Consider the following 14,620-nt stretch of genomic DNA (forward strand, 5'->3'; position numbering starts at 1 on the left):
GTCTGCATTCATGTTCACATTTTGGTGTAATCTTGGAAATATTAAGTAGGCAGTTAACAGTAAGGGGATTAGGTCAGCATGCCCAGGTACAAATTCTGGCTATAACAGTATTGCCTGCCTCCTGAAGTTGTAGGGATTCAACAAAATTGCATATGTAAAGCAGATAAAAACGTGCCTGGCATATAGCAGACTATCAGCCCATGGTAGCTATGCCTTTTACTTCTACATCAGAAAGGGCTGTCGAGGGCACCATTCATTTTTTCTCCCTTTCTAAAAATGTTTAGTGGGGCGAGGCCACCATTCCATTTGCCAAGGGGACAATTGGGCCAACTTAAACACTAATTTGGGAAGAGAGAGGAATTTTCTCCAATCCTAATAGGCTTATGCCAAGGTGAACCATGTTAAAAGAAATCACACAATATGGGAGTCAATGCCATACCTGGTACACAATAGGGACTTAATTAGTGTCTGCTAAGTGAATGAACATCGTCAATTACCTCTAAATTTAGTTGAAGTATTTAGTATCATGTTTTTATCAGCATTAGAATTCCTTGGCTTTTCTTTCTGAAGACATTTTGAGTTAGCTAATATTTGGGGGGTGTATATTTTATACTGATGTGGGGTACAGTATGCTCCAAATGTTTTACCTTAATTCATATATTATTTTTATTGCATTTATGCTTTAAAGATATTCTATGTATCCAAAGGACTCTGACATATTTTCATTCAAATTAATGTATACAAATACTAGAATGAATTGACATAAATTACCTATAGATATTTCTTCTTCCAGGGTAGCCTTCAAATTCATTGCTAGAATAAAACCTGAAATACATTCAGAAGCTATTAGATAAATATTTATAACTAAATGGTGATAGAATTTTTAGTACTAATAAACAATGTAGTCCAATGTTCATCTAATGAAACTATATTAATTGGCACTTATGTAGATAAATCATTGCTGGTTATTAACTTATTTTTAAATGTCTATTTTTGAGACAGAGAGAGAGACAGAGAGAGAGAGAGAGAGAATGAGTGAGGGAGGGGCAGACAGAGGGGGCATAGAGGATCTGAAGTGGGCTTTGTGCTGACAGCAGAGAGCCTGAGGTGGGGCTCGAACTCACGAACGATGAGATCATGACCTGAGCCAAAGTTGGATGCTTAAGTGACTGAGCCACCCAGGTGCCCCAGTCATTGCTGTTTATAACACTGAATTTTATATACTTACTCTGACTTTCAAATCATAGGAGGATTAAAGTGTGCCAAATATTCTTTTTTTATTATAGGTATATTATATTCTGATTCATTATTTATGAGTTATACAAAATAAGCTAGGATATTGATTAATATCACCCCCTTCCTTACCATGATAAAGTTTACTGGTTTCTCTATGTTATATTATTTAATTCTGTTTGTGATTCTGAAGATATTTTGGATTTGTTTTATAGAAGCCCTGACAGAGAAGTTTGTTATAAATCCAGAAATGTATCCACACCACGACACAACACAAAGGGGCATGTTGATTTACCCAGATGCAAAAGAAGTCACAAGAGAACATACTTGTTACTTAAGTATCTGGGTCCCAGTTCTAACCTGTCTTAATATAGCCATGAAGTGGGAAATCCAATTTAGTGGCATGATTTTCACTCCTCTGAGTTCATCTGAATATCACGAAGAAACCGCCTTTTTTTTTTTTCCTTCAAGAAGAGCCTAATAGACTGTAGAAAGTTAGGTTTAATTACCAATTTTTAATTCTTGAGGCTGTTCAGTGGCTCAGGTACTACTATATGTTCACTGTCATAAAAACCTTGTTACCCGCAAGTAAAAAGAAAAGGTAACAGAATGCCAATCACTCCTAGGATTAAACGTATCTTCTGACCCAGCATTTTTCTACATGACTTTACTGATTTCAACGGACTCTGATAGACTGATGGTCACTTGCACTTGCCTTCCCCCACATCATCTCAAACTACTAGTGAATAAAATACTCAGTATCTTTCCCAAACAGCACCACCCTCCCCCCACCCTCCCCTCACCCTCCCACAGCTTTCTTGTTCTGTCAAAGGCTTCACGATTGATTACCTTCATCTGACACTTGCAGCAGAGTCCAGTTTGCCTTGCCTTTCCCTTTTCCTTCACTGCCACGAAGTCACCAGTCTTGTTCAACCTCCATCTGTCTTTATGGTCTATCTACCCTTCCTCTCACTCACTTAACTAATATTTACAGAATTCCAGCTATGTGTCAGGCACTATGTCAAGTGCTAAGGACACACAAAGAAAGGAGGCGTAGCTTTTTCCTCAAAGAGTCCATATTTTATTGCCACTATTCTAATTTAGGTCTCTATCATTGCAGGCCTGGATTATGACCATAGCTGGGTCTCCCTGACTTTGGTTTCCCCTGAAGCCCTAACCCTGTTATGTCTGAAATTTGCCATCCACGTTTATCTTGTCACTCTTCTTACGCTGGTGATTGTAATGACTGCTCCATATAATGTTCAAACTCCTTTGTCAAATGTTCCAAGAGTGCCATAAATCGACAATTGGTTTCCGACATGTTTTTATCCAGTGAGCCTGGACTAATGATTCCCCTTCTTTGCTCTTAGAATTACAGATAATTGGGGCGCCTGGGTGGCACAGTCGGTTAAGCGTCCGACTTCAGCCAGGTCACGATCTCGCGGTCCGTGAGTTCGAGCCCCGCGTCAGGCTCTGGGCTGATGGCTCAGAGCCTGGAGCCTGTTTCCGATTCTGTGCCTCCCTCTCTCTCTGCCCCTCCCCCGTTCATGCTCTGTCTCTCTCTGTCCCAAAAATAAAATAAACGTTGAAAAAAAAAAAAAAAAAAGAATTACAGATAATGACAGGCAGGTTATAAGAAAGCACCCTGGATTTGGACTTTATTAGAAGCAAGGGAAAGAAACTGTACATTCTTGACTAGAGAAGTTTGATCATAAATGATTATTTTAAGATGATTTATTTAGATAGCACACAGGATGGACTGAGGAAAGAACTGGAAGGAAGAAGTCCCGTGTTGAGATCACAATAAGAACCTTAGATTTAATATGTGTTAGGTTTGAATCCTAGTTCTGCTACTAATTAAATATGCAGTCTTGGCCATGTTAATTTCCAAGGATCAGCTTTCTCATCTGTATAACCAGGGTAATTGTTTCTACTTTACAGTATATGGTATGAAGTAATTGCTCAAAAAACGATAGCTGGGGAGCCTGGGTGGCTCAGTTGATTAAGCATCTGACTCCTGACTTTGGCTCAGGTCAGGATCTCATGGTTCATGAGTTCAAGCCCCACGTTGGACTCTGTGTTGAGAGCACAGATCCGGCTTGGGATTCTCCCTCTCTCTCTGTCTCTCCCCCCTGGCGATCTCTCTCCCTCTCTCTCTTTCTCTCTCTCTCTCTCTCTCTCTCAAAAGAAGTAAATAAACTTTTTTTTAAAGATAGCTGTTGTAGATAATAATCTTAAACTTCTATAACAGTGAATCACTACAAAAAACTTTCTGTATCTATGGGCTGCCCTTCATGGACTTTTGAAGCTTGCTCATTTCTTCAAGTGCTAAAGAGTAAAATTTGTGTTTAAAAGTCGTTATTATTTCTAAAATTTTATACTTTTAATGTAATTATCTACCAAGTATCAGAAGAGAAGTGACTGCTGACTAAATATTCTTTCCTAAAAGAAATCATGTTAACTATTAAAGAATACACAATTTTAATGAAACCACAGCTGTCTGAACTACACTACAGAGTAAGTAACAAAAAATGCTTTTAACTAAGAGGTGGTACAGTATCATTTGTGGGTCCATCAGTGCCAATTAAAACCTGAATGGTGCATCATGCTTCATGCAATACTTACAGTGAATCCTGTGTTACTCTGAATATATTTATGGCCTCCCACTTGCCACTTGTAATTTGAATAGCATTTTCCTATAAAAAGACAAACATTATGTTGTGTGAAGCTGAGCGTTATTTGAGCAACCTCAACTGAATGATCTTTGAGGAGATAAATCTTGGAAGGAACATACCACAGTGTCTTTGATATAGTGAATATGTTTGTAGCCATCCTTGTCGCTAAATATTTTGTAGTATGAAATGGCATCATAGCTGAAAACTGGTGTTGAAACAAAGAACTGAAAGAAATGAACAGAGGTTATGTTCAAAAGACAAACCAAACTAAAACTATAGAATTTTTTATAAGCAGTGGATAGTTCATGATTATCAGAACCAGAATGTCCTGCCTCCCCTAGTGTCCATCAACCACATCTGAAATGCCATTCTTTCAGTTAGACAGCTTTTCTAGTAATTCTAACAGGCATTTGCACATTCCAACTGCTGCTTAATTACTACTACATGCCCCTCTGTTTATAATGTTTAATTTGATTGAATGTCTATGCTTGGAGACACTGTGGTTTGGAACAGAGTTAAGAGAATCATAAATGAATGTTGCCATGTAGCCAAGTCTAACTTCAAAATGTGGTATTTGACCAAAGTGTGACTCATGAAGGCTGATAGTTTTTTTGAGTTTTGATTTGTCGGATGCCAGGCACCTAATGCCAATGATTCAATGAAGACATTTTAAAGATGAAAATATCATGCCCTGCTAGTTACAGTTTTTCATGATGGAAAGAAACTTCTAGACCCAGTACAAGCAAGTAGGAGGTTTGCTCCTTGAGCTCAGGGAGCGAAGCAGACCTCATTACCCATCTCTGACCTCTTCCCAGGGTCCCTACTTGTCATTTACTGGGAACTGGTGAATGACCTAAGGAGGCCCTGACACTCAGCAAACCATACTTTCATATCCTTCATGGTATAGATAACTAAAATCCTGCAAAAGTCCTCAGACCAAATTTTAGTTAGTAGTTTCTCCCATAAAAAAAAATAGCCTTGGGGCGCCTGGGTGGCTCAGGTCATGATCTCAAGTTCTTTCATGAGTTCGAGCCCCATGTCCGGCTCCCTGCTGTCAATGTGGAGCCCACCTCGGGTCCTGTGTGTATGTGTCTCTCTCTCTGTGCCCCTCCCTTGCTTGTGTTGTGTGTGTGTGTGTGTGTGTGTGTGTGTGTGTGTCAAAAACAAATAAACATAAACAATTAAAAATATATATCCTTATCTTACATTTGTCAGCTTCTTTTTTCCTGGCCGTTGGGTTATAAAAGGAAGGTAAAATGGTAAAATAGCTATGTGAGGATAGAGCTACTCTACATCACGGCCAGTAGATACTCCCACAAATAATCCCAAGCCAGCTCTCTCTAGCTGGAAGTGTTTCCACACAACAAGGAATCAAGATGTTTAACTCCTTCAGAATTGACCAAGCAACAACAACCAAACTATCAGTATCTTTTAGTTGCTGTAGGCCTTTTGAGTGATGGTTTTTGACCAAATTGATGATTATGATTGCATGCTATTAAAATGTAACTTATTCGATGCAGTGTCTGTAGTGATCTGGGTAGGGTTCTCCAAAATTTACGTGAACCCAGAACCTCAGAATGTGACTATTATGGACTGTTTGTGTCTCCTTAAAACTCATATTTTGAAACCCTAATATGAATTAGGGCTAGTATTAGAAGTGGGACATTGGGCAGGTAATTAGGATTAGATGAGGTCGTAAGGGTAGAGCCTTATGGGATTAGTGCCCTCTACGAATCACCAGAGAGCTTGCTTCCCTTGCTCTGCTCTCCATCACTTGAGGATACAAGAAGTTGGTGGCCTCCAACCCAGAACAGAGCTCTCACGAGAACCCAACCATGCTGGCACCCTGGTCTAAGACCTTCAGCCTCCAGAAGTGTGAGAAATCAATTTCTGTTGTTTTTAAGCCACTCAGCCTATGGCACTTTGTCATAACAGCTCAAATGAAGGAAGATAATGACCTTATTTGCAGATATAATCAAAGTAAGAATTGAGATGTGACCATATTGGATTTGAGTGGGCCCCAAATCCAATGAATGGTGTCCTCATAAAAAGAGGGGGTACAAAGAAACACAGAGGGACACAGGGAAGAAGGCTTCATGGATGGGAGCAGAGATTGGGGAGATGGCTACAAGCCAATGGACTCCTGCCAAGAGCCACCAGGAGGTGGAAGAGGAGAGGGAGTATTCTTCCTTGGAGGCTTCAGAGGGAGCAGGACCATGCTGACACCTTGACTTTGGGCTTACAGCCTCCAGGATGGCGACACAATGGATTTCTATTGTTTTAAGCCACCAAGTTTGTGGTGATTTGTCACATTGATCCCAGGAAACTAATACCCTGTCCTAAGTCTTATCACTTTGGCATAGAATGGATGCCTTTCACAAAATGAAAAAATGGGATAAGGAGAAACTGCTTCTCCTTCCATGGTTCCTTTATGAGTTTCATTAATAATAAGACCAGCCTTGGTAGGATTCTGTGTATTGAGACTTGTGCCTCTAAATAAAATTAAGAGTGAATTGAGTGAAAAAGAGGCCCAGGGAAAAGAAATTCTGGTTTGCAATTTTGTGGATGGAATTTTGTTAGTATACGTCTGACAAGCCATTGTTTCATTTGAGAATGAAGCTTTGCCTTCTCAGACAAATGATGATATCCTTACTTACTAGTAACCACTTTCCAATGCCTCCCTCTCACTCCTTAGGGTGAAGACAAAAAACTGGCTGTGCATTGTTTTTACCACTAAAATGGAACCAGGGTCACAAAATATTTTAAGATGCCAGAGTAAAAACATAGTCTCCTCACACCTCTGGTTAGTAAGGAACTTTAAAAAAGGTTTTGTTCTGGATTAAAACTTAAAACTTTCATTTTCATTGGAAAAAAAAAAAAAAAGGGCAGAGTGTTTGAAGATCTTAGAATCAGGCAAACAGGAAGACTATCTCCGCTAAGCAAAGAATGTTATCTTCTCCCCTTTTATTGCGCACACTGAGGACAGCTGCTTTAGATGAACAGGTAACTTGGGTGAGCTAAAGAGAGTGTGAAATATTTCCGCATTCACTTTCCCAGAGCTAGCTCCATAATGCATCCTGAGTTAAACGCGTCTTGCATCAAGTTACACCCGGACCCTAGAGAGCACAGGTAACTAGGTGGTCCTCAGTTTTAACAAGGCCTCTTCACAGTCTCTTTATCAGCTTAGATTTTCTGATAAATTACTCACCTCTATGTGCAAAGCCATTTAAACTGTTTTACTTGGAAGGTGAGATTATTTACCACCTGATAATTTCTTGCCGTGGTTGGTAAACAACCCAAGGTCCTAGATATCAGAGGCTGATGCCTAAACTGAGTCCACGTTTGATGAAAAGCACAGACTTCCAAGCATCAAGCAGAAAACTCATTTTTCCGGCAACCAATTCAGCCAACTTTATTTGTGAAATAAGGAAATAAAGGCTTACGTAAAAGTCAAAAAAAACCCCACAAGCTCATTTTTCTGAACAAAGGGGTTTTACTGACAGCAAAGGGAGGGGCCGTATTGCTTAATTATTTTAAAATAATTTAAATGCAGCATTGTAGTCTATGCTTTTAGTGTTTGTTCTCCAAATTTTACTGATTCAATACTACATTCTTTGATTAAAGAGTTCTTTTTGTGGGTTCCCTACAGGGCAAAAAGAAATTTGTTTAAAGTGAACTCATGGTTTGTTATTTTTCTGATCAAATACCAAAGGAGATATTAGGCTACATCCCCCAAATTAAGACACTTGACTATCTCATGCTGGAGGAGAGAGAGTGATAGGTAAAGTTCTATTTGCTAGTTCCGTGCCCTGCACCGTAACAGGTCCATTGCTTTTAGCAAGTCCTTCAATCTTTTCTGACTCACAGGTGATTTCCAAAGGTGTTTTTCAGTTCAAATCTCCTTAATAAAATCTAAAGGAACAACTTCTCCAATATCACTCTTTAATTTTATACTGATATGACTAGCCTGTACACTTTCTCTAAAAAGTTCATAGATATTACTTGAACAAATGTCTGAAAGGTTATTTCATACTCCTAGGTTTTTTTCTGGGTAATTTTATTAAGTCACTGATTTGATTATAGGTCAAAGGAAGCTATCCAGCACATTATGACATATGACTTATAAGCATATGAAGCTATGGCCTGACTTTCAAAAGACATGTCAAAGCTTGTAAAATCTAATGACTTCTTCAAAGCAGCTGCCTTGGGAGAGTGTGAACTTACTCCTGAAAGCTATCACTACAAAGAGTTTTTGACAATACCTCTTCGGGTATTTAGAAAGTTTACTGACTATTTTAAATTTTAAGAGATTGAGATGAATACATTAAAAGATGATTTTTTTCCAATAGAATTCCAAAGCTACAGATGTTAAAATGATCTAGCACAAAATCATATGTTGCAGATACATAATACATTATTCACTAGATTTACTTTGGCATCATTTTTTATTTAATGTAGGGATCTCATCTTCCCTCAAAGGATGTGTATGTGCCTCCACTGAGGGTATTTAAAGCAAGGCTCTACAGCTTTAGAAGGCAATTAATCAATTAATTAATTAATCCACTCTGCTCATGTTTGCTGAGATTACAAGGTTGGTGCTATACAGATTATAAAAATTGATAAGATACAAATGTTGACTCCAAGTTGCTTATAAATAAGAGATTTCAAAAGATGCAATCTAAAATATTTCAGAGTGTTTTGAACGCATGCAGCATTTTCAGAATAAATGTGCATGGATTCCAAAGATCACGTCTTTGAGAAGATTGTTGGTATCCTTGTTTATGTATTTGTAAAATCATGTCACTCATAATATTCTGCAGTAACTCTAGCTATATTATCATCACGGAGAATACAAGCAAAGGAAGTCTTAAAGTATTCTTTGCCTCCAATCTTTACTGGAAATTTTATAATGAGAGTGAACTCATGGATTAATTTCCCCTTTCCTCAAGTTTTCAAACAATGATCTAGGCATTGTCTTTTTGGAAGATGAGCTATGGATTGACCAAGATTCCAAAAATTTAGAAAATTCTGTCCTTCCACTGAATACTGCTGATTTTTCTTATGTTATTTAGTACAGTGGCAAAGAGTTCTTATGTTATTTAGAACTGAGATATCTTTAACTAAAGACAGAGTAAATATATGTAAGCTAAAATTGCTAACTCCAGAAAAATGTACAAGGAGTTTTTGACATCTGAAGATTTTTACTTTGCAATTTACCTTCTTTCTACCCATCTTAACTTTGAATTTTTATGAGTTATCATCTTACAATTAACTCTGAAGTCTTTATTGTCCTTGTATCATGGGTTAATGTGTTAAGCCAGGTCCTAAGGGTCTTCTTTTTCTTTGCTTGTGCTACTCAGAGAAACTGTGTTTTGTTTTGTTTTTTTAAATCCAAATGCTAGTTGAATTCAATCATGTATTTGTAATAAATGGCAACATCCATGCAACATTCACTTGGTCTCTGTCCTATTTTATATTCTTCAAATAGAATATTGTACACAATTGATAACTTTGTAAATCATGATTTTTTTTACGCTAAAAATTCTTACAAATCACTGAAGAAGCCTATCCAAAAAACCTAGTGATCACAAACCATAACAAAATATACGATTTCCTATTTGATACCACTTAAACACTGGAAACGGATACATAATTCATTTATTCATTTCAGTTTATATGAAATTGAATAAGAGGCAGATTGTGTTTAAATTACTATGAATACCCAATGTATTTGGTTTTTCTGGATTCAACTGGCTAGTAAGTATTATTTTAAGTCGATCACGAATTGTAATTGCTTTTGAAAAAGAGCCTTTATTTTGTTTAATAAGAATATTAATTATGAATATCAGAGAGTCAGTTGAAAAAGTTAAGGTTGTGACATGAGGACTATGATTTGTTCTCCATAGAATTTTAAATATATAGACATTAATTGTCTGGCACAAAACTGCTGAAAGGATCCCTACCTCTGTGTTTTTTTTACCTTGGTGTTTTTTCTATGACACAAGTAGTGTCAGTTTGGATACATTTAAAAAAGTCCTTTGATGGCTGAGAATCTGTGAAGTGTCATTAAAATATAAGGAAAAGATAGCAAAATCATACTCCACCAGCCCATCCAGTTCTGCTTTCTTCTATATGCTCCTGGGTCTAAAAGAAAGAAAGATCACGTCAAGCACACTATTAGGAGAACAGTTTTTCGTAAACAAAATCTGGGCATTTGAACCTGTTAAGCTGCCCACTCAGAGTGTACCATTGCTAATAGCCTAACTTCATACTTGAATTTAAGATGACCGTATTCAACATCTTATACATCAACACTATTGCATATACATGAGCAATCTAAGGGATGGATCTTACTGAAAACCTTTAATAATTCTGGTTGAATTTTCCATGAGGCAGTGCCTGGAATTATTTCATTTATGGAAGCTGAGCACAACCCAAGCACTTGGTGTCGTATAGTTTAAAAAGCCATTTCGGTGGTGTCTGGGTGGCTCAGTCAGTTAAGTATCTGACTCTTGGTTTCAGCTCAGTTGTGATCCCATGGTTTGTGGGTTCGAGCCCCCCAGGTCTGCTGACAACACAGAACCTGGCTTGGGATTTCTCTCTCTCCCGTTCCCTCTGCCCCTCCCTCCACTCGCATGCCCACTCTCACTCTATCCTATTCCAAAAATAAACAAATAAACATTTTTTTAAAAAAGCATTTCACAGTGGAGTTTAGGTTAAATTTTTTTTCTTTTCTTAATCTTATTAAGTAGGTAGGAATCTTAAAATGTGCACAGAATCTTATTTTGGTGTACATTTTAGGATAGTATAATCATTTGTTGATCAAAATTTAGTGGGCATAAAAGGATGAACAGGCTTTCCTAGACAAATAATTAGAGAAAGATCATTCTAGGTGAAATGGACAGCACAGAGACCAGGCCAGCTTAGTAGACCACAGGGATGGTTCCATATGGCTGAGTGGAAGGTGACTATGGAAAAGAGTTCAAGAGGAAGGAAGATGTTTGGGTATCAGAATGATCTTGGAGAAACTTTTATGCCACCCTAGGAAGTTTAGATTCCCCTTCTAGACGAGCCCTTTGAAGGAGTTCAAAGTCACAATTTGGAAAATATAATTGTGAACATGATACAGAGAATGGATTATAAGTCAGCAAGATAGAAAGAGGCAGAGAGATCAATTGGAAGGCTACTGGAATGTTTGGGAAAAAGGATGATAAAGGCCTTAATCTAGGTATGGATAGCAAATATGGATCAGAGAAGATGTAGCCGGAGATATTTAAAAGTTCAAATCCTCAGAATAAATTTGAGGGCAAATGGTAACCAAAACCTCTGGTACAGATAAAAATTGCCTAAAGAGTAAGTTGAGAGTTATGGTAGAGACTAGAAGATTATTAGCAATCATTTTCTCTGTTTGCTAAGACTATAGCTAGGCTACTTTTCCCAGGCCTGTTTCCAGTAAGATGTGGTCATGTGATAAATTCTAACCAATGGTGTGTGAGCAGAAGTGACTCATTCTACGTCTAGGCCTGACCTATATAAACCTATTATATGTGATCTTCCATTCTCTTTTCCATCCCCCAGTGGGATGTTGGTGATCAGGTTTGAATAACCTTGGACTAGCTTTGGAAGTCACTAGATGAAGACAGCACAAATGCCATCAACCTGGATCCTAGAGTGACTGTGCAGAGCAGAGCATCCCAACAATTAAAATTCCCCACAAACCTGGACTCAGTATTAGGTGGTTACATGAATGTGTAAAAATTTTCTTTCTTCATTTTAAAAAAAATTATTTATTTACTTTTGAGAGAGAGAGAGAGAGAGAGAGAAAACACAAGTGGGGGAGGGGCAGAGAGAGAGGGAGACACAGAATCTGAAGCAGGCCCCAGGCTCTGAGCTGTCAGTGCAGAGCCGGATGTGGGGCTTGAACTCACAAGCCATGATGACATCATGACCTGAGTTGAAGTCAGATGCTTAACAGACTGAGCCACCCAGGTGCCCCCCAAAATTTCTATTGTATTAATTGTATTGTATTGTATTGTATTGTATTGTAGTATTGTATTGTAATAATAAGAAGGGTCTTATTGGTGTTCTAGCAGTTAGCCTACCTTACAAACACATTAATTTGGAGATTAGTAAGATTTATAGAGAAATCATAAAAAGAAGAGCTGAAAACAAAAAGTCAGTGAAGTAGAAAGGGAACCATGAGAGAAGGTACTGTCATAAAAAGCAAGGGAATAATAAATTTTAAGGCACAGCTTTGTTGTCTAACACGACACTTTGTAGTTCTTATCTGAAAATGTGTTCCATGTATTTATCAAATTATTTTGAAACAGAGGTTGCTTTGAAATCCTAAGGTTAATTAAACCTGGTATTCTAAATTTAATCACTGTTTTGGGCCGTAAAGTTAAAGTTTATATCCAAGGAATTCCACATCTCCTTGAATAAGCATCTTTTATATTCTGTCAGTTTAGATCAAAGTTGACCCTGATTTTTATAAATTAGAATTTCAGATTCCAAAGCAATTACTGTTTTTAAATGCCTAGTTTTAAGAACTAAAATCTTAGTCTAAATGACTGATCTTACAGTTTAAAAGTAATAAGTAAAATCAACAATTCTTAATACCTAGATTCAATAAAAACATTGAAGATATATTCATCCCAGGCTGATTTATCAGATGAATGGTTTCTAATTAACTACCACAATCAAGTTTATTCTTTTTTTTCCCCCTATGGTACTGCATTGAAGCCAAAATCTTTCTGTTTTGTATAGCAAAATATAAATAAGATATAAAAAAAAGCTTCTAGCATATTCCATCAAAATTAGTCAAGCTTCTTACAGAGTAGTGATTTAAAAAAATATTTTTAGCCCAAGTAATGTTGACTATAATAGTCCTGATATATTTCCAAATAGATTCATATGACTCTTTTCTTACAAAACATAGTGTCCTAATTTCAAGAAGGAATTTAGTGATTTACTTTGATTCCTCTGTGCTTTTTTTCTTGCTTGATAAAAAAAGGTTTATTCTATATTTGGTTTAATGAAACATGTCTTCATAATTAGAAGTCTTATGAAATGTATCCATCAAATTTCCTATTTAAAGAAAACATTTTGTGTGTCTGAGTCTCTAATAGGAGTACTTATGAACAGGCTCATTTTAAAGCTTTTAGATTGGTGGAGTACTTTTCTAACGCATTAATTTAACAGATTATGTTTGGATTTGAACATTAGAAACAATTAAAACTCAACAATAAATCTGTGCTTAATTTTCAAGTTTTCCCTTCCTAAAATTAGCACAGTATTTCTATTGTATTAACCCACTGAATTACTGCGAGATAACAGGATAGCAGGATAGTTTGACCTGATATTTCATGTCATATTCTCAATTATCTGCTTTTAAATTTTACAATGGGAATGTTTGGCTTTCTTTTGATGACATCAATTTCCTTCAAAATTTCTATTTTTCTATTTTTACATTGAATAGACATAACACTGTTGGCATTTTTCTGTTTTATCTATTTCTTTTTTTTTTTTTTTAATGTTTATTTATTTTTGAGAGAGACAGAGACGTAATGTGAGTGGGTTGGGGCCGTGAGAGAGGGAGACAACAGAATCTGAAACAGGCTCCAGGCTCTGAGCTGTCAGCACAGAGCCCGACGCGGGGCTCAAACTCATGAGCCACGAGATCATGACCGGAGCCGAAGTTGGACACTAAGCCGACTGAGCCACCCAGGCGCCCCTCTGTTTTGTTTTAAGTAGAATATATCCATTTCCCTAAAGAGCCATCTTATCTTCTCATCTTCATTATTTTGGGTTTTCTTGACTACCAATCTTATATTCTCAAAAGGATGGAATTTCATCCTAACTCAGAACCAGATACCTTATTTTTCCAATATTACGTTGTTTCATTTAGTCTTTTTCTCCATTCAGTTTCAATGCTAAAGTCATTCAAGAAAACAAGGAGTCTATTACTTATTTAATAACAATAATGGACTGTGAATAAAGGGTTGTTTTTGTTTTGTTTTGTTTTGTTTTGTTTTGCAAAGCAATCAAGAGTTGAATGCAGTAATTCTGGCTTTATAATACAAAATGTTAGCGATAAATAAGTCCTCCCTCATACAGTTTCATCTTCAGAAATACACCTCTGTGGGTTTAATATGACCTACCTTTGGACAATCCCATGTCTGCCAGCCTTCTCTGAAATCACATATAGACAGAACTGAAACATTCTGGATTCTTTTCAGCCACTGGAAACATATTCGTTCATCAGTAACCCATGTGAGCCAACTGAAATAATAATCACTGCAAATAAACCAAAACAACAGTCACTACCATAAGCCAGTATGATGTCAAATAATTTCTCAAGTTCTGTTTTCTCAAGGATGTATTTTGTTATTATGAAATATCTATTCCATAGATAAAGAAGGTAGAACTTTCCCTTCTCTTCAGAGAAAGTTTAAATATACTTGCTGACCCTTAAACAATATCTATAAGAGAGTTGGTTCATCTAATGGAATTATTTTATATTCGAGCTTTCTCCTCATTTTGGACTTTTATATCTTGGGAAACATTTTAAGACATGAGGCCAAAGCTATTGGTCAATATAGAGGGGGGAAAAGCATTAAACTGGTTATTTTTCATGAGTAGACTCAATTTTTCACTTTTTAAGTGGTTGAGAGAGAGCCAAGTGTGATAAATGCCCATCTTTCTCTCCAGGC

The 14,620-nt window shown here is 37.0% G+C and overlaps 1 protein-coding gene across 2 annotated transcripts in view; it reads right to left on the reverse strand.

The window, feature by feature from the left end:
- FAP (fibroblast activation protein alpha) overlaps positions 1 to 14,620 on the reverse strand; it is a 73,724-nt gene that overhangs the window by 28,518 nt on the left and 30,586 nt on the right. For both annotated transcript variants that reach the window (XM_040475198.1, XM_040475199.1), the window contains 5 exons: positions 14,069 to 14,204; positions 10,008 to 10,052; positions 4,028 to 4,132; positions 3,859 to 3,929; positions 772 to 825 (listed from right to left, as the gene is read on the reverse strand). In XM_040475198.1, the coding sequence (XP_040331132.1) occupies positions 772 to 825; positions 3,859 to 3,929; positions 4,028 to 4,132; positions 10,008 to 10,052; positions 14,069 to 14,204 (411 nt within the window). The remainder of the gene's footprint in view (positions 1 to 771; positions 826 to 3,858; positions 3,930 to 4,027; positions 4,133 to 10,007; positions 10,053 to 14,068; positions 14,205 to 14,620) is intronic.

Source organism: Herpailurus yagouaroundi, unplaced genomic scaffold (genome assembly GCF_014898765.1).
Source record: "Herpailurus yagouaroundi ecotype Mexico unplaced genomic scaffold, PumYag 140, whole genome shotgun sequence".
Lineage (NCBI taxonomy): Eukaryota > Metazoa > Chordata > Mammalia > Carnivora > Felidae > Herpailurus > Herpailurus yagouaroundi.